Genomic DNA, 20,422 nt, shown 5'->3' on the forward strand with positions numbered 1-20,422 from the left:
GATATCTCTCCTATAGGATTCTGTGCATAAGTTCTCTATCAAGAATTTAAGAAAAGCCGCTTCATAGCGTATGTCGTAGGAAAATGTTGCATCGATCGGGCATTTATAATAGAGGGCGCTTCAAAAAAATTGCAATTTTCAATTGTCACTCAAGTGGACAACTAAAAACGTGATTATGAAATTGGCCACACACTGTCTATGTTTCAGCGAAATATACATACTGTGAAAGTCTTGCTTCACACTAGGTAAACGTACCAATCATTGAGAGTTCTGTGACGCAAAACATTAACCTGGACCGACTACGTCAATTGAGAGACGCACAAAACAGCGTACCAACCATGGAGGGTCATGTGACGTGCTCTCTTGTAACACTTAACTCTTATAGTACTCCTTGAATGTACATTCTACAACAACTTAGGCCATGATCTCTTAGCTACCTCATTCCAGGTGAAGCTACGCGAACAGTGTAATCTAGCTCAATAGTACATTTTTCCAATATTGACTTCAATTATCAATTCCAAAATCATGATTTTGAGTATTTCCTTTAAACAAAAATAGAAATGCAGCTGGCACGCACGCAGCTTATCAGGACTGTACACAAATGTATATGTAGCTCCTTAGCAACACAAAGCTCTTGCCGTTTTTGCACATAAACAAGCGCGTATTGCTACTAACATATTATTTAGCCCTTTGTCAGTTCGGCGTTCCGTATATAGACAACATATGAAAGCTTGATCTGTATGGACCCTGGCCATTTTTCCAACATCTCCTGTCAGAGCTGAGTCTTGTAGATTGATTACTGCGCGCGGCCACTCCTATCACATTACGCGCTTGTTTACGTGCAAACAAAAAATGGCAAGGAGACTTATGTTGCTAAGGAACAACGAGTCCTGTCGTCTGCTTCTTGTGTCTATGTACATCGGTACAGTCCTGAATAGCCGCAACAAGTGTTCCAGCTGCAGTTTTATTGTTTGAAAGCAATTACTCAAAATATCAATTTTGGAATATAAATATGCGGTAAAAATTTAGCTAGATTTACCAGGAGTGCGGTACAGTAGCTATGCTATCAAGACATAAGTTGTTGTTGAAAACAAATGCGAAAGGAATATTGACTGCAACAATTAAGGGAGTGTATACGTCACATGACTTCCATACGGAAGGCTCAATGGTGTTTGAGTGGCATAGTTTGACACACAAAACGATGAAGGAAGTTCTGACGAGAATTTTCCAGAAGCCGATAGAAATATGTAGTCTGGCGTGCTCTCAGGAAGAAATAAAAGGTATAACGTTAATTACCCGTTGATATCGAATAGTGCAGTCTTAGTCCCTCGACTGCACCATTTTCACAGACTGACTGACATGGGATGACCTATGTGCCCACCCTCGCGGACACCACTGATATGTTATCAAAGTGTGGCTGATGGAGAGAGGGATGATTTCATTACGCGTCCAATTCAACTGTTCAAAAGCTCCTTGTTCATATATTTAAAGGGATAGTATTGTGGATAGGGCGCATTTCTTGATACAATAAATTGTCTGCATGGCAGGTCACATGTTCAGAGCAATTTGGTGAATGTATCTGGCAACAGCCTGAGTAGAGCACTAGATGATGTCTTCATGGCAAAATATTGGTCAGAAATTAGCTTTATATTTCTTCCTTATGAGGTCATTTATCAAAGGAGGAAAATATTATTAAGATGTAAAAAAAAAAACGTTTTTTTTCCGGCAACTCTGTACATATGTACTTGGCACTGAGCAAATACTCCATTTTATCAGATTGCAAGCAGAATTTTAACAACTAATTTAGATAGTTAAGTTTTTGAAGCACATCTAATCATCCGATCAAACATGTATCTCTTTAGTAAGGGACAAGATATTGAGATGGGGTTTACAATTTAGTATAGAAAGTTTTCTACGAAAGCCCATTAGTGCCAAACAAAAAAATATTTTTAATTCGTAATAACGAATTAATAATTCGTAATTACGAATTAATAATCCGTAATTACGAATTAATAATCCGTTATTACGAATTAATAATCCGTTATTACGAATTAATAATCCGTAATTACGAATTAATAATTCGTAATTACGAATTAATAATCCGTTATTACGAATTAATAATTCGTAATTACGAAATAATAATTCGTAATTACGAATTAATAATCAGTTATTACAAATTAGTTCTGCTGGATGGCAGTCGCAATTTCGGTCACAATGGAGGCAAATCGTTTGAAGCGAATTCACTATTACTTTCGTTTGGGTCTTACAAATAACGAAATGATTACTGCTCTATCTGAATTAGACAACATTACTCTGAGCAAACGGCACCTGAAAAGATTGATGGGCAATGAAGGACTTTTCCGACGGAAAAACCACAGTGATCTTCTCGATGTAGCTATATATATGTACAATGAACTCGAACGATCTGGTAAGCTCCATGGATACCGCTGGTTTCATCATAAGCTAAGGAACAATGGATATAATATTGATAGGGAAACAGTCCGAAATCTTCTCAAATTATTAGATCCTGAAGGTGTCGAGCTAAGGAGGAGGAGAAGGTTACGGAGACGGAATTACAATGGCATTGGTCCTAACTTTGTGTGGCACATTGACTCTTACGATAAATTAAAGCCATTTGGGATATGTATAAATGGTTGCATCGATGGGTTTTCTCGACATGTTTTATGGGTTGAAGCTTACAAGACAAGCAGTGACCCACGACTAATTGCGGGGTACTACATCAACACGGTGGGTCGCATTGGTAGATGTCCACGGATTGTGCGAGCAGATTTAGGGACTGAGAATAGTTCGGTGAGAGATATGCAAATGTTTCTTCGGAGGAATGGCAGAGACCGACATGCTGCCCAGAGAAGCTTCCTTTACGGTAGAAGCACTTCTAATCAACGTATCGAGTTTTGGTGGAGCATTTTGAGGAAACAGTGCACTGAATTTTGGATAAACCTCTTCAGCAACCTGAGGGACGTGGAAACAGCTTTTGACGGAAGTTACTTAGATAAAGATTTAATTCAGTTTTGCTTTCTGAATACCATTCAGGTTAGTTTCATATAAAGTGTTCTATGATAACAGAATAACCTAGCTTGGTCAATAGCAGTCAGGACATGCAGGCAGCTGTGACCTTTACAGATCTGTTGTGTTGTCCCCCACCCCCCCCCCCCCCACCCGTACCAGTTATGCCTAGAACAGGCAGGCAAACATACTGTAGGAAAATAAATAGTACAGACATCAAATGTTGAGTTTTAGCACAAGCTTTCAACCAACTTTAGAATGTTCTCTTACCTACTGAATGCAATATATGTTACCATTACATGTTACCAATGTAATGTTTTACCTCTACACAGGAAGAATTGGATAATACAGTCTTGCAATGGAATACTCATCGCATCAGTAGGTCAAGGTTACACCCAGGACCATTCGGTAGGCCAACAATGATGTATTTTGCACCACGAACGTACCTCACTCGAGATTTCTCGAACCATGTCGAACAAGATGAATTGGAAGTTTGTCGAGAAGAGTGTCGATTTAAAGATGATTTCCCATGTTCTCAAGAGGTTTTCGAGCTTTGTTGTGTTCTCATGAATGAGCAAAACTGGCTGCCACCAACTAGCCCCCAGGAAGCTGTGGATCTGTATCTGTACCTAAGGGAAGCTATCAGAAACTTGCTGAGGGTCCGTTGATGACTTCATGACACGGACAGAACCAACAAGATATCCAAGAAAACATGAAACAATTGGCATAAACTGTTTCCAACAATTTATTACATTTAGTCTTGAATGACAGGTAAACAGTGTTAATAGCTTCAACTTCGGGCAGCTTTGTTGAATCACAACAGAAACATTTATCAGTGTATCCTCTGAAAGCATTTATGCTTTGAATAAGAAGGCGAGAACCCATTTCGCCAGTGTCTTTATTTGTCCTGCATATACCCTGGTGGCAACTTGCACTTGAATACATAAAAACTTGACTAACTTTTTCTTCATATTACAGTGTTTCAAAGTAGTGCATCTGAATTATTTACATATTTGCTGAGAAACAGTAATGACAACAAAAACTTGAAAGGTTAACTTGGTTGTAACTCAACTTGTAGGAACCATAAAGTAATAAAACTGTGTATATGACCATAACAATAAACATAGTTTTACTATATCATTTTGTAACAATGAAAGTAACACTACCTCTGCATATCATCACCAACAATTTAAAAAATCGACTGTAAGATCGTCTGCATCAACCATGATGGACAAGTCTACATGGATCAATTACTCGTGATTAAGTTTTGATTTCAAGTATTATGTGTCTTACCATATCTGAGTTGTTTGGAAATTTTTTGAGAAACAATAAAGGAACATAAAACTTTCAAACCTTAAAACTTTTTTAAGTGAACTTTGAAACAAAACGCGATATCAACTGATTTGCTGCATGGATGGAAGCATCTCACCGTTCTGTGGCTGACGAAACCAAATACTCTTGTATAATGGTACCATCTGGATGAAAACCATCATCATTACAAGGTGCTGGCTCTGCCTCTTGGCATATAACTTGAAAAACTTAAACTTATAGTTGTAACTGAACTTATTTAAACAAAAAAGTAATTGTATGAGTGTTACCAATAGTTTGATCCCCAAAAGCAAGGTAAGATGGGCGCTTAAACCAGATCCATTATCCACACATCACTAGCAAGAATGGCATCAAACTCATTCTTAAGGTGAATGTAACATGCATATGTCTCAGGCAGATCAAGAATGCACCCACATGTATGTCCTACTGGACGACGTGTAAATCCCTCCAGCTTAGTAAATCTTACTCTGATCTGCTTACAGCAAAGAATGTCAGAGCCTGTACAGAACCTTAGAAAGAGTCCAAGCTTGTCTGGGTTCAAAGATCTTATATACTTCTTCAGAAAGCTGTGTACACTGTACTGGGGTGCTGTGAGATTTTCAGGGAAAGATATGATCTTTAGAACTGTTTTGGGTGTTGGTATGACATCGAGAAGATCCTCAGTGTCTTCAGGGAACTCTACCAATGACTTTTCAAACATATCTCTTTCATAATCCGATACAAACTTCATGAATGAGTGCAGTAAATCTGACTATCTCCCTACATATCTCCCTCCAGCTTAGTAAATCTTACTCTGATCTGCTTACAGCAAAGAATGTCAGAGCCTGTACAGAACCTTAGAAAGAGTCCAAGCTTGTCTGGGTTCAAAGATCTTATATACTTCTTCAGAAAGCTGTGTACACTGTACTGGGGTGCTGTGAGATTTTCAGGGAAAGATATGATCTTTAGAACTGTTTTGGGTGTTGGTATGAGGTTCTCATACATGTCAAGAAACTCACTTTGAAGTACTGCTGCTCTGATGGGCTTGAATAATGGCCTCCAGCAGTTTGTTACAAACATAGGTCGCTGAATCAGTTCCTTGTGGGCAATCTCTTGAAGTAGGTACTTGAAATTTGCATGAGTTGGCAGTCGTTTGCAGTCATACTCTTGCAAGACATCGAGAAGATCCTCAGTGTCTTTCAGGGAACTCTACCAATGACTTTTCAAACATATCTCTTTCATAATCCGATACAAACTTCATGAATGAGTGCAGTAAATCTGACTCGCTCTTTCCATATATGCAGTGCTCCATAAATATTGGAGCAAGCATGAGTGGTAGGTACTTCAAATCGTCCCAGCCTTTCAGTAGAATCCTTCCAATGGCCTCCCACTTCTCTTTTCCATAGTCATGACGTATGAATGGCACTTTGTATGTGTTGCCTGTGGTACATTTATTAAATGAAGCCCAAAATTCTGACAGTGCATCTCTGTAGACACCATCTCCTTCCCCTCTCTCAACATCACCATTTGGAAGAATCATACGCACCTTAAGCTCTTTGTCCAATACTGAGGATTCACTAAAAGCATTCACCATGTCATCAACCACATTAGACCTTCGCACAAGGACAATAAGTTCATCTCTTAATTTGCAAGTTTCTTCTTCCGTAATGTTAAGCACTTCTCTGTCATTTAATGGCCCAAACTGTACAGTTGGTGTACCTGATGTAGTGTCACTGTGCACATCTGGAATAGTGTGTACATTACATACAGTATCACAATCTCTATTTTCAGAAGCACAATCAAGGAGCTCACTGGAAGTATTTTCAGATGTACATGCAGAAGTATTTTCCAATGGTGCAAGTTCCCAGTTGAAATGATCATCTATGGAACCATCCTGAGGTTCAGGAGAACTTGTCTTTACTTCCACTTCACATCCAATGCTTGGAAATTCCTCTTCAGAGCTTACCGTTAAGAAGTCATCATCAAATGCATCAAACTCTTTGGCAATTGATAATCTTTTCATCTTAGTTGAAATGTAGCACCTGAGCATTGGAACTTTGAAAGCATCATACATTTCACCAATTGTCATGTCCTTTCCTACCTCCTGCATGCTGATATCTGTCAAGCTGAGGGTAAAATCTGAAAGCTTACCTCGAGGTGACTTTCCGTTAGGGAAAAAGAGGCCCTTGGCTATTTCAAGAATATCATCCTTTTTAGCATTTCTGTCTACACGCACTTGCCTTGTTCCACCTCCATTTTGTATTCTAACTTGTTTATATTCACCCTCCTTGAAGTTGAAATCAATCCATCCAAGTTGGATCTTTCGCTTCCCCTTTGATGCGTTTTTGTTCCCTATCAGTCGCTTACCACGATCTGTTTGTATGTCTTCATCTGGTGAACTTCCATCACTCTCCTCTCTGTTTCGCTTTAGCTTCAGTTTAGCCCTTAGTTTACTGAGCAGATTACCTGTTCCTCGATTAGTAGACAATCCTGATGTTGCTGGCTTGTCATTTGCTATTTCTTGACAAAACTTGATGACAGCATATCTGTCCCCCATTGCAGGGATTATTGAAGTCAGCTCATTTTCTTTCATGAGGGCAATGATGTCTTCATCAAGCTGTGTTAAAAAAAAAGAAGGTACTTTTACACTTATAAATTTTCCTAACACAGAAATATCAATCGTTCATGAGGAAACACTCAACAAGTACAAATCAATGTTAAAGAGTTTTATTACATTTATCATGGTAGCTGTCTTTCAAGGGTTGATAAACCAAATTAAAAAATCCATGTATTTTCATCACTTTTCTATGCAACTGAGGAACTTGAGCACCAGCAATGCCAAACTGACTTGAGCGTACAGGATTGACTGATCAAGTGCAATAGATGGGCGGGTAATGTCTGTTAGAGTAATTAATTTTGAGTATCCAAACTGTTAACGGAGTAGATGTAAGTGCAAAAGTCAGTCACTGTTGAAGAAATAAGTTAGGTTACAGTAAGTTGCTGTTGGGCATATTTTTTCTTCATTAATGGCTCGCACTGGCTGAGGATTCTATAATACACCACCAACCCTCGCAGGGAGTTTGTGCTTGGTATTTGCTATAGGCAGGGAAGATGGTAACATAGTCTTCTTGGTCCTCAGAGTTGCAGACTTCCAGTATGGACAATCCTATGCAAACTGTGGTACTACTGATGGTTTGAATAAACTCATACAATTATTGTTCACCAGTCAAGCTATGAACATCCATTGGCTACCACTAGCTCAATTCCTGTTGACCCTTCATTGCTAGGGAATTTATGGAAGCTGTTTCCTGACCTTTGACGAGATGTTAAAATGACTTTGTAATTCCTTGCCAATGTGAGATGCAACTTTGAATACAATGCAAGATTTACCATTCTGTCTTGTTGACCAAAAAGGTTCATTGACGAACAATTGTCATGCTGTAATAACTGATGTGCACTTACAGTTGAAATAGAAGGCTGAAGATCAAAGCAACTTTCACCTCTTCTAGTGAAACAACATTGATTGTTACGATCTAGTTGACCTCAGATGATATTCATGAAAAACAGCAGGGATTTTCTGCAACCTACATACCACATTTGAACCCCAAGCACCATATCTGGTGAGATATCACCTGAACAAAGTTTACAGACTTTAAGTTCAGTTGACCCTTAATGCTTTAACCTCCATACAAACCATGAAAAATTATCTACCGATCAAGGAATACATTCATATGGAGTTTGAAGCGCCATTACTTTCCCTTCTTTAAAGATCATGCTTACAAAGAATCCAGAGTTTAGTGCATGTTTAGTGCATGGTGCACAGCACCTTCACCTTGCACAGATCATTTTTGCCTTTGGCAAGGAATCAAAATTTAAGCCTAATGAGAGCTGCCCTTTGTGTTCCTTTTATTTCTCAATTTTATACTTGCCTAAAACATGATCCATGTATAACAAACTCAGAACAAAATACATAAAATAAATATGTATTACTACACACCTTCTCGTTTACAAGCTTCTTGACACAATCCTCATCGATACCCCTGTTTAGCATAAATGCTCGCAGTCTCTCCATGATTTACAGCTGCTGTTGAAAAATGAAACTTACATAAATGACATACACATGAAAATATGGGTTGGGATCTGTGTAAAGTACAAATAGTCACCTAACTTAACTTAGATATCATGTTGCTTATCCCATTGAAAAAGTATTCCTTCAGTGTACAACTAAACAATATTTCAGTTAAAAAGTCTTGCAAGTCCTTTCTCTTGTATTAACAGCAGAAAGTGGTACCACAGCCACTGGGCCTACAATAAGAACCTGGAAGATAATTCATGTCTTCAATCAGCTGGAAGAAATATGGTAACCAAGTGAGTATAGTACCAACAGCTGAACTTTTGCACTTTGTGATGAAACAGTATGAAATCCCATGAGAAGTTAACAAATCCCATGGGAAATAACCACTTCCCTATAAGCAAGTAACAATAACCTTTCCCATCAGAATGTATCAAATCCCATGGGGATTTGTTAACTCCCAATAGGGAAATGTTACTTCCTTATGGGAATCAATGGAACTTGATGGTGTACTTCCTATGGTAATTCCAGACTTTCCACGGGAATGGTTCATGTGTAACTTCATTTAAATTTGATACATTGGTCCAAATTTTACTGTAGGTCACAGGAATCCTTGGTGGAAGATGACCTTTCAGACTTGGCTAACATCACTGTCATATCAAATTGTGAGATTGCAAGAAGTGAGATTTAGTCTTCTTAGCTAGCCCTTACATACTAAATATCGGCTCTATGGTAGCCTTACTTTTTAGGCCTAGGCATGTAAGGCACTATGGGCCTAGCCTAACACAGTTGCAATGTAGCTCACTTCTACGGTAGCACAACTGCCTCCACTGCCAGTAAAAAATTGGAACAACAATCGATAGTACATCGACTTAAGTCATTATAAAACTTCGTTGCCATACTCGAGTTTGGAACGATGTTCACCAAACTCAGCGGCTATTTAAGCATCGAAGGGTCAAACGGCAAAGAGGCCCTAGACGTACCTTTGATTGACGATGAATGAGATGTGTTTGGTACAGTTCAGTAGACGGATAGCAATCTGGTCAGGGTGCACGTGCAAGAAGTTCTCAGCACTCAATCCTTGGGGGTTAGTAGAAGCATGCTTATGGCAGCCAATTACTTGTCCAAATTCAGGAAAATCAGAATTCTCGCTCGATAAACACAATGCATCGACCGATTATAGCAGGCTGATTACTGATTAAGCAAGTTTGCTTTTACCAAAAGCCGAATTATTATTTTGTAATTAATAATTCGTACTAACGGATTATTAATTCGTAATTACGAATTATTAATTCGTAATTACGGATTATTAATTCGTTATTACGAATTATTAATTCGTATTAACGGATTATTAATTCGTAATTACGGATTATTAATTCGTAATTACGGATTATTAATTCGTAATTACGAATTATTAATTCGTAATAACGGATTATTAATTCGTAATAACGGATTAATAATTCGTAATTACGAATTATTAATTCGTAATTACGAATTATTAATTCGTAATAACGGATTATTAATTCGTAATTACGAATTAAAAATATTTTTTTGGATGGCACTAATAGGCTTTCGTAGTTTTCCATCTCAAATGTGTGTTACATTGTATGTCACTGGACATTTATTGTAGACGAATGGCCTTCCATATATGTGGATTAACCATTTTACAACACAACTTGCTTTCCATTCGGGAAGCTTGTGAACATAGATGTATACATACAACATTACAGAATATGTATAGGCCTATATATATATTTCGATGGTCTGAACTTACTGGAGACAGCGATTAATCTGGGCGCAAAATTTAAAATTTTTCCAATGGAAGTTGATGAGGCCTTAGAATTCACAAAACCATTAGGCTGTACTCAGGTTCTTGTTACAGTAGTAAGCTGTTTAGCTCAAATTCAAATAGCTATCCTTGCATTAAGTACTGTTTTCATCGCAGAAGTCATCCCACATCACTGCATTGTTTCCGAATTGGATTACCCTGTTCAGCCTAACAACAGCAGTCCGGCTAGCATTGTTTATGACAGATATTTGGATTCTTCAGAAGAGACCTTTCGAGTTTCAGATGCAGCCTGTTACGTTTATGAAAATGGCACCCAGTTGTGCACAGAATGGGAGTTCGATACGGATTTTATCGGGAAAACGATCGTTACAGAGGTATAGTATAGAGGCTATACTATAGCTAGCCTTACTTAGACTAATCCCAAATTAAGTAAGCTTAACGATAGACTAGGCCAAACGTTGGCCAACTAACAGACCTAGCCAAACTTTAGGCCGACTGTAGGCATACTGTCATTGTCCTAGGCCTGGGCTTATAATGTAGGGTGTATCGAAGGTGTTCATACTGTACAGTTACAGAAGGCCTGTAAAGCTTTGGGCAGGGCATAAGCTGCAATAATCTCTCAAAATATTATAGATGGAGGTCAGGATTATATTTGTTGTAAGCCTAGCCTATTGCTGAATTTCTACCGTAGTCCTTGGCTAGGCTATATACCCCTCACTTAAGCCTGTTATATAATTCAGTTCATTTAAGTAAAAACATCTAGGCCTATCATGTCTTTGCAATTGCAGTTTTGGAATCAATTATATTAATATATTAATTATATTTAAACAATATTTTTATTTTTTCTTGTGTGTGTATTTTTACCATGCAAGGTTGTAAGTTACATGGAGCTGCAGCCATGTATGAATTGATTTATATATCGATTAGAGTATTTTAATTCGATAGTTTGATTGTGAAGCTTATGAATGGAAAACACGCTGGTTTATATTCTTTATGATTCCCTACACTTCAGCCACTTAAATGCTCAGCTGATCCAGTCCCAGGCAATTCGGAAAGTAACTGACAAATACTAATATTTGTCTTTAAAAGTTTAATGCTTTTTGAAGAATGACTGCTCGGTCATGACAATAATACATTAAACTTACAATGTACTTTTTTTTTTGCTCAATTATCTGCATTTAAATATTTCACGAGCAATTATACAACTACAGGAAATGTTATGTACATAGTACCCTGCAAAAGAAAGCCGGCCTTTCTGGATAAAAACCTTAAAAGAAAAACAATAGTCCTCTAGAGTTAATCCAAATGTTCATTATGGGTTTTACAATGTTTCTCTTTCTAGTGGGATCTTGTGTGCGCCAGAGATATTCTTCCGGACCTCTCCCAATCTATTATGGTCATCGGTTTTGCGGTTGGCTCTCTGCTGGCCGGTCCATTAGCAGACAAATGTGGGCGCAGACCGACTCTTCTGTTAGGCTCCATAGTCTACCTGATAATTGGACTGCTCGTTTCGTTTTCGCCAAACTATGTAGTCTACGTATGCCTACGGTCTCTACTGGGAGCAGTCATGTTTGTGAGTTTCATAATTTCTGTTTTTAATTTATCTCTCTTACTGGCTCTGTTAAAAATACAGTAATATAACTACTCAGTTGCACAATAAGTTGCAGGAACTTTTTTAGCACCCTTTGAAAACAAAAACTTATTAATCTAAGTTTCTGTTCCTGGGGTAGTCTTCTTACAAAGTACCATATTTGTTTTGCCCTTTGAAGCCCTTTATGCCCTTTCTTCTACATCTCTTTTGGGAAGATAAATAAATTGTTCAATTGTCTCCATACATCTACTCTTTACCTAGGTTGTCAAAATACCATCATTGACTTTGCAAACTGAGTACATAGTCCCAAGATACCGGAGTGCTGTAGCAAGCTTGCCTCTCTGTGCTTCAGCGATCTCTCTCATGATGTTATCTCTCCTTGCCTATTTTGTGAGAGATTGGCGATACTTCAGTGCAGCTATTACACTTCCCGGGTTACTAATCGTGTGCATATCATGGTAAGTCTGTTATCTTACATTGAAATCACGTGCATCACGTACATCGAATCACGTGCATCGAAATCACAAAATCACGTGCAGACCTGACAATCTTACAGGTCGAATGTTGCCTTCATAACAGGAGATATGTTAGGTTTCCTTGAAGTTAGAGCTAGGTATTTGATTCTGAAGGTTTATCTCGAAGAAATATCGTTTTGAAATTCATGTTTCTGTTTGCGGGCAAGATTTAAATTTTCGTGATATCAGAAATCGGCAAAATTTTGGGAGGTCACAAGGTCAGACTCCTGACTGCTACTCCTGCATCTTCTTGTTTTCCTACTTGCTTTGATTTTAACAAACTCTCGCTTTTGTTACTATGGTTACAGTAAATAAGAGTAAAGTAAAACATTAATGACAAATTTCAATTTTAAATAAGATCTTGGACTCTAGGCTATATTATACACTATGTGAGTGCAGGTTGCATTTTAATAACATTTGTATGTACTGGTTGATCCCCCCCTCCCCATTCCGTTCACAGTGCTAAAATATTACCAGTTTTAAGGCTAGGTACTGTAGATGCAATAGTAGAGTCAAGACAGGTAAGTATCGACTCTTGTAAATACTCAAACCAGGTTTGGAGTTTTGGAGTAATAAAATCTTTTACAATTTATTTTTACCAATAATTGCAGTTTTATATCTCGTTCCATTTCTTTGTTGAGCTGTTAAATGATTTTCATGAACCTACAGTAAGTATAACAGTTTAGGGTAGGTGGTCTGTAGGGTGAAGTACGGCACAACAAGATTATGCACAGCTAATTTTATTTATGAATTTGGATGATTTGCCTTCAATATTTTCTTTCTTTTCTGACTTTAGGTTTTTACCCGAGTCTGTCCGGTGGTTGATAGCTCAGGGTCAAGTCGAGGAAGCGGAGAGAGTGATTCAGAAGATCGCTAAATTCAATAAAGTTAAACAATTTCCGTCTCCTGTTTTTGATGTCGTAAACCAGCCGACAAAGTCCGCACAGATAGACAGCTCATCTTTACAGTATGCTCGTCTCTCGTCTGTTACTAAAGACACCGATGGACAAACGCCAGCACCTGCCGGGCGGGCGAAGCTATTCAGGGAACTATTTGGTAGACCGACCTGGAAAGTTACCCTCATCTTAAGCTGGAACTGGTGAGTTACCTTAAATCATCAGACAAATAGTGGTTATTATTATACTAAAATAATAATTACCTTATTATCCTACATATCATTAATCAACAGTGGTGACTTCTATGTATCATTAATCAACAGAGGTAAGCTACCTTATTATCAGACAATAGTGGTGAGTTACCTACGAATCATTAATCAACAGTGGTGAGCTACCTACATATCATTAATCAACAGTGGTGAGCTACCTTGTTATTAGACAACAGTGGTGAGTTACCTACATATCATTATTCAACAGAGGTAAGTTACCTTGTTATTAGACAACAGTGGTGAGTTACCTACATATCATTATTCAACAGAGGTAAGTTACCTTGTTATTAGACAACAGTGTTAAGCTACCTTATTATCAGACAGGAGTGGTGGGTTACCTACGAATCATTAATCAACAGTGGTGAGCTACCTACATATCATTAATCAACAGTGGTGAGCTACCTTGTTATTAGACAACAGTGGTGAGTTACCTACATATCATTATTCAACAGAGGTAAGTTACCTTGTTATTAGACAACAGTGGTGAGTTACCTACATATCATTATTCAACAGAGGTAAGTTACCTTGTTAGTAGACAACAGTGTTAAGCTACCTTATTATCAGACAGGAGTGGTGGGTTACTTACGTATCATTAATCAACAGTGGTGGGTTACCTACATATCATTAACCAACAGAGGTAATCTACCTTGTTAGAAACCAACAGTGGTGAGCTACCTACATATCATTAATCAACAGTGGTAAGCTACCTTGTTATTAGACAACAGTGGTAAATTACATACGTATCATTAATCAACAGTGGCAAGCTACCTTGTTATTAGACAACAGTGGTGAGTTACATATGTATTATTAATCAACAGAGGTAAGCTACCATGTTCGTAGACAACAGTGGTGAGTTACCTACGTACCTACGAAAACTTGACAGGCTGCAATCTCTGAAATCACTGAGAATTCCTTTGAGGAATATTTGACATACACTTCTGGGCAAAATACCTGCATATTCCCTAATTCACAAATACAGTAGTGTGACATATTGAAATGAGCATAAATTTTCATCACTCATAACTAGCACATTTTAGCAAACAAAATATTGCCCAAGTGCTGTTCGTTTGACAACTTTACAGCGGTCTATTCTTTAACCAATCAGAAAGCTTCTTGGAAGTATTTTCAATCACGTCAGCTTTTTTTAAAGTTGTCTCCAAGTCTTTGAAATGTAATACAGTGGACTTCTACATGAGATTCTTCTCATAATTACTGAAGAGGAGATCTCTTCAAGCATATTTGAACCACAAGCACATTGACTGAGATATATGCTACAACGCTATATTAAATCTTTGTAAGACTGAACGCCATATTTACGGCCGCTGTTAGGACAGATATGGCAGAGCCCTCTGCATGAACGCCACAGATCCCCTTTAAACCCTTTGACATTAGGACATACATATGCAGCTTACTTTTCATATCTTGTGTTTTGCTCTATCTGTGGTTTGCATTTCTCTTCACAGGGCTACGTACTCCATAACGTATTTTGGGTTTGCATTGTCGACCGGTACCCTCGCTGGAACAATCTACCTTAATTTCTTCCTGATATCTTTAGTGGATTTACCGGCAAGAACCATCTCCATATTCATTGTTGCAAGGTTAGTATTAGTCATTCGGGAGATGAATGCTGTACCTACGTATAGTTTTATGCTAAGCTCCTGGAATGGGTGATTCCATCCTCGTGACGATGGGGGGGGGGGTGCAGTGGTTTTAGTGTGTCTGTCCGACAATGAGTGGTTTTACGGTTCACAGCGATTCACAAGCACTGCTCTGCAGCGTTGTTAAGCAGAGTCTTCTATGGGTTGCGGTTTTTTCGGTTTGAACATTTGATGCTTGCTATCAGGGGGGCCAAGTTCCGAGGAGTGCACCAGGATTGAAGCTTTACTTTGCCTAAAGGTGTATTGAATAGAAATTGCATTGGATTGAAAGTAGACTATGGTTGAAAGTTAAAAGCAGAGGTTGAAAGTTTGATGATTGAAAGTGTACTAGGATTGAATATGTTGTTGGGTTGAAAATTTGCTTAAATTGTTCAAAGTGCACTAGGATCAAAACTTCACTTTGCCTCAAAGTGCACTGGACTGAAAGTAGATTATGGTTGAAAGTTTAGGGCAAGCATTAAAAGTGCACTAGGGTTGAAGCTTTTGCTTTTATTGTTCAAAGTGCACAAGGGTTGATAAGTTCACTTCACCTCAAGGTGCACTGGATTGAAAGTGCCTTGGCCTGAAAGTATGCTACTGTATGCTTGAAAGTTTAGAGCACAGATTGAAAGTAAAATGGTTGAAGTGCACTAGGGTAGTAGGGTTGAATGTGTTGCTTGGTTGACAGTTTTGTTTTAATTGTTCAAAATGCACTAGAGTTGATAACATTCACTTTGCCTAAAGGTGCAATGGATTAAAAGTGCCTTCGATTGGAAGTATGTAATGGTTGAAAGTGCAGTGCACTAGGGTTGAATGTGTGGCCTGGATGAAAATTTGCTATATATTTGGTAGGTGCACTTTAATTGTTGAAAGTGCACTTAGAGTTGATAACATTCACTTTGCCTAAAGGTGCAATGGATTGAAAGTGCCATCGATTGACAGTATGTTATGGTTGAAAGTGCACTAGGGTTGAATGTGTGGCTGGAATGAAAGTTTGCTTTAATTGTTATAAGTGCACTTTAATTGTTGAAATTGCACTTTAATTGTCGAAAGTGCTCTTTAATTGTCGAAAGTGAACTTTAATTGTTGAAAGAGCACTTTAATGGTGGAAAGTGCACTTTAATGGTCGAAAGTGCACTTTAATGGTCGAAAGTGCACTTTAATGGTCGAAAGTGCACTTTCATTATTGAAAGTGCATTACTGTAGGTTTAATAAAAGGGAATAATATTGAAAGTGCACTAGGGTTGCATCCTGGTATCTATTCAACTGCAATCATACTCAATGTGCTAACATTTATGATCATCTTTCTCTTCAGAATTGGGAGTCTGAAGTTGATCATGTTTTCCTACTTGTCTTCTGCACTGGCCATGATTGGAATCATCGGTTTATATTTTATATCAGGCAAGTTCATTCAAATAGTTTGATGATATCTCTTGACTTTAGTAGCATAGTTCATGAGCTTCAGTATTTTCTTACTACAGCAGCTTATTTTCTGGAAATGCTCAAAAGTTATCCCAGTGACAGCCACAGTAATAATCTTTTTTAATTGTTTTTAATTTGTCCTGAAGGCTTTTCTAAAGTGTAATTTCAACCAGTTTGTAAGAAACGCCTGAATGCTTCAACAGAGATATAGTTATTGTACAAATCTCCCTTGTGAACCAAGTTTAAAGTCTCTCATCGCTTAATAATGTAAATATGTTATGAACTTATATTGGTGGTTCTGTACGTCCTTTTGTGTCGAGCAGAATAGAAAACTAGAACCAACTTCTTCATTAAGTCATATCCACTTTTCGTGAATCACCAACTTACAGTATCCACATCTTAGCTGGCAAATATCCATACAAAATGTTATGATTTGGTTCATGGAAAATGCATTTTCCTTTATTAAGGTGCAAATATGAAAAAACAAACAAAAGATTTGAATATTCAATGTACCTGTGCATAAATTAGGAAAAAAGCCATTTACAAACTACTCCATGTGTTAAGTTGAGTACAATACTCTTTCTTACCCATCTTAAGGTTCCACATTAATTTACAATTTGACCCCTGACCCCTCCCCCTCCTCTTTGTCTTTAATTCAGACGACGACACCATAAATCCTTGGATAATGACGTCACTGGCCCTTCTGGGAAAGTTCTTGATTTCTCTGTCTCCGACAGCGATGAATTTACTGATCAGTGAACAATTTCCAACGAATGTCAGGTACGGATATATATATTAACTATTATCCTAACACACTGTAGCATATGCAAACTGGAACCTATACCGCAATTTTTGCAAAGTTCCCGTGATTATTTTTTTTTACCCCAGGCTCATCCCTGGATTAGAGAAGATAGCCATGTCTAATTGGAAAGAATTAGTTATATCTGTTGATATATGTTATGAAAAATGGAATATGGATTTGGTTTTTTTCGAATATGATTATAAGTTTGTTAGAGCTCTTTTTACTGTGCTACTTGAACACAAATAACAACCTCATGTTCTCTGTCGCTTGTTTAACTTAACTTCTTTTGCTTGATATTTTTTATTCTGTTGCAGCTGTATTCCGAATAATGCATGTTATTATGATGATTCTCCTTTCATTCAACAGAAATTCAGGCCGGGGTTTTGTGGAGATAATAGGAAACATTGGTATTTTGGTGGTGCCTTTGTTACTGTACATGGTGAGTAGAGTCAAGTTATTTCTTAGCTTGTTGAAATCTCAAGAAAATTAATTTCTCATAATTTAACACAGAGAAAAATATTGTAATAGAAAGTACGATTCGTTTTTGTTAAAGTTTTTTACTTTTGTCAAATCACTGAGTAGTACAGTGTTAAGTTTTATTAATAATAATAGAAATAATAATAAAGATAAAGATAATAGTTTTAATGATAATAACGATAACGATGATAACAGTAAAGATGATAACGATAAGAATAAATCAATTCATCCGGAAAGGCCGTTAATTACTATGCTAAGCAGGAGTTTATGTGTCTTTTCTTACAACTGTATAAAAGTTTTCATATTTATCTTATTGTCTGTTTTAAGATGCAAATAAACAGCTAATTGAATTGATTTAATTAAACCTTTACTGTAAAAGAACGGTGTTCTATGAGGTCTCAGGGCTAAACACTGTCATACTGGGAGGGAAGAAACAGACCCATAGCCAGGAAGTTTCCTGGTACTTGTGAACTTTTGGTATACATGGTGGTGACAGATAGGAGAGAGGAAGGGGCACAGAGGTCTGAATGGAGTGGAGGGGGGTAGGCCCCTTTAGCAAGGGCCTGTCTATGGGCCTGCCAAGAAAGAATAAAGGGAGGGGGCAACAGGGGTTTGAATGGAGTAGACTAGGGCAGGCCCCTGTGCAAGCGACTGTCTATAGGCCTGGGAAGAAAGAATAAAGAACAAAGGGAGGGTGGCCAGAGAGGTTTGAACAGAGCAGAGGGAGGGCGGTCACATAGGTCTGGACGGATTGAAGGGGGGGGGGGTAGGCCCCCCTGTGCACAGGTTGTTTATGGGCCTGGGAAGGAAGAATAAATTCAAAAATAAAACTGTGGTTAGTCATAACATTATAGCTTTCTAAGATAGGAGGTGGTTTTAATCCATGTTTTTATGTTTAATCTTTCTTTGGTAGGGTAAATACATTCCAAATGTGGCATTCATGACCATGTCTTTCTGCGCTGTGGTCGGTGCCGGACTCTGCCTCTTTCTCCCAGAGACGTTACACACCACTCAGCCGGATACAGCCGCCGACCTGCAGCTTCTGTTTGACACCAAACGGATCATAAGGTTTGGTAAAAGGAGGAGGAGGAGGAAAAGTGAATCTGAAGGTTGCCAAGAACTTTATGAAACTGTGGAAATGTCTGCTTAAACATAGAAAAGGGTTTCGTTTTTGTTTAGTTTTTTGTCAACAACTCTTTTAATGAATTTGACAGTTCCCTTGCGAAGTGACTTGTAAATATTGTTGCGTGCGGCGCCAGTTTGTGGCTGCACCCTATGGGAAGTCCCCCAGGGGACACGTGGCTGTGGTGCACTGTGGTGCCCAAGAGAGATTGTTTGAATTGTGCACACTTTGGTGTTGTAGGTGTGACAAGTTTCCAATGACCAGGGTGAAGTACAGCGCGGCGGGACTTTATTGTAAGTTGCACTATATAAGAACTGTTACATATTATGATTATGATTCCCATCATAAATGCAGGAGTAAATGCAGGAGTAAATGCAGGAGTTGAGAAAATGGTAGAGTGGAGGGTGGTTTTAGGATGAAAGCAAAACTTTGACAGGTGACCAGTAATAGATGGTAACTTATTTCTGGGTAAGATGAGGGTGGGAGGGGGGATTGTGGGTGAGTGTGGAGGAGGGGGGTGGGGTTGAGTGTGGAGAAGGGGGATGGGGGTAAGTGTGGAGGAGGAAGAGGCACATGGTAGGTGTAGGGTGAATAAAATACATAACTAAATACAGTATAACTGCAAAATGGATAAGGTAAGGAGTAGAGGTTGAAGATCATAGGTTTGTTTAGAGTGTAGATTACCTCCATCTTGAAAATCCATTCTTGATTAGAAGTTAGGGTATATATTTTAAACAATTTTGCATGAAAAATGTAATCTGGTATATTTCATTGGATAGTAGCAATCTACTTACTGGGAAATGTGTGCAGATCAATATAAACAAATCAGATTATTCTTGACTTCTAGATTAAATGTCACAATAATAGAGGAATGTGGGTATTCATCTATTTGCCATCTTGGATTAATAACTTCCAATAATTTCATTTTATATTGTAAATTTAAGATGTAAAGACAACGTGTGTAGGCTGTCATACCGTTTTCTTGTAACAGATTAGTCATCTGCCATGCCGAGGCATAAATTTTCACTTCTATATGAAATGGGAGCATACTCTTTTCTCCTATTTTAAACTCATATGCCAGTATAGCCTTGGTATTTATATTGTACGTCTTGATAGAATACCTAGTCTGTTGTTGACTCCATCAACAGCAATCTTCCCTGTCTGTTTTACTCCCTACAAGTTGGGTTCTTGCAATTTATTTTCCAATTTTGTATCTTGCTGAAAGTAGCATCTGTGTTGCTTGGTTGAAGTGACTTAAATATCGCAGTTATTTGGATTGTGTGTACAGGTTATGTCTGGTTGGTTCCTTGGTAACTCAATCATGGAGTGATGGATGTTCGTCATACTTGCTATGTAGATGTATTATAGCATGAAGGTGCCCCGTATCATTTTTGGCTCGGACTTTATGAATGTTAATGAGGTTATGGGGTCAAACGTCATAATCTTTATATTGCAATAACTCCACAACCTTAAGTTGGATTGTAGCTAAACTTG

The 20,422-nt window shown here is 38.1% G+C and overlaps 3 protein-coding genes across 3 annotated transcripts; 2 read left to right on the plus strand and 1 right to left on the minus strand.

Annotated features, from left to right (window-relative positions):
* Positions 1 to 2,203: 2,203 nt before the first annotated feature.
* Positions 2,204 to 4,324, plus strand: LOC139970365 (uncharacterized). Its single transcript, XM_071976003.1, has 2 exons — positions 2,204 to 3,054; positions 3,360 to 4,324. The coding sequence occupies exons 1-2, from the start codon at positions 2,215 to 2,217 to the stop codon at positions 3,693 to 3,695; spliced, it is 1,176 nt and encodes a 391-aa protein (XP_071832104.1). The 5' UTR covers positions 2,204 to 2,214; the 3' UTR covers positions 3,696 to 4,324.
* Positions 4,325 to 5,151: 827 nt separating this feature from the next.
* On the minus strand, positions 5,152 to 9,637 carry LOC139970373 (uncharacterized). Its single transcript, XM_071976010.1, has 3 exons — positions 9,391 to 9,637; positions 8,333 to 8,419; positions 5,152 to 6,952 (listed from the first exon to the last, which is right to left on the minus strand). Exons 2-3 carry the CDS (start codon positions 8,405 to 8,407, stop codon positions 5,525 to 5,527), a joined length of 1,503 nt encoding a protein of 500 aa, XP_071832111.1. The 5' UTR covers positions 8,408 to 8,419; positions 9,391 to 9,637; the 3' UTR covers positions 5,152 to 5,524.
* Positions 9,638 to 10,062: 425 nt separating this feature from the next.
* On the plus strand, positions 10,063 to 20,046 carry LOC139970421 (organic cation transporter protein-like). Its single transcript, XM_071976079.1, has 9 exons — positions 10,063 to 10,570; positions 11,539 to 11,769; positions 12,049 to 12,245; positions 13,099 to 13,401; positions 14,931 to 15,065; positions 16,420 to 16,505; positions 17,186 to 17,306; positions 17,695 to 17,767; positions 18,719 to 20,046. The coding sequence occupies exons 1-9, from the start codon at positions 10,226 to 10,228 to the stop codon at positions 18,953 to 18,955; spliced, it is 1,728 nt and encodes a 575-aa protein (XP_071832180.1). The 5' UTR covers positions 10,063 to 10,225; the 3' UTR covers positions 18,956 to 20,046.
* Positions 20,047 to 20,422: the final 376 nt, after the last annotated feature.

This window comes from Apostichopus japonicus, chromosome 1 (genome assembly GCF_037975245.1).
Source record: "Apostichopus japonicus isolate 1M-3 chromosome 1, ASM3797524v1, whole genome shotgun sequence".
NCBI lineage: Eukaryota > Metazoa > Echinodermata > Holothuroidea > Aspidochirotida > Stichopodidae > Apostichopus > Apostichopus japonicus.

Coding starts and splice junctions, on each gene's coding strand:
- LOC139970365 (XM_071976003.1), top strand. CDS start 2,215: ATGGAGGCAAATCGTTTGAAGCGAATTCACTATTACTTTCGTTTGGGT. Junction 3,055..3,359: donor GCTTTCTGAATACCATTCAG/GTTAGTTTCATA, acceptor ACCTCTACACAG/GAAGAATTGGATAATACAGT.
- LOC139970373 (XM_071976010.1), bottom strand. CDS start 8,407: ATGGAGAGACTGCGAGCATTTATGCTAAACAGGGGTATCGATGAGGAT. Junction 6,953..8,332: donor AGAAGCTTGTAAACGAGAAG/GTGTGTAGTAAT, acceptor TTTTTAACACAG/CTTGATGAAGACATCATTGC.
- LOC139970421 (XM_071976079.1), top strand. CDS start 10,226: ATGGAAGTTGATGAGGCCTTAGAATTCACAAAACCATTAGGCTGTACT. Junction 12,246..13,098: donor CTAATCGTGTGCATATCATG/GTAAGTCTGTTA, acceptor TTCTGACTTTAG/GTTTTTACCCGAGTCTGTCC. Junction 13,402..14,930: donor CTCATCTTAAGCTGGAACTG/GTGAGTTACCTT, acceptor TTCTCTTCACAG/GGCTACGTACTCCATAACGT.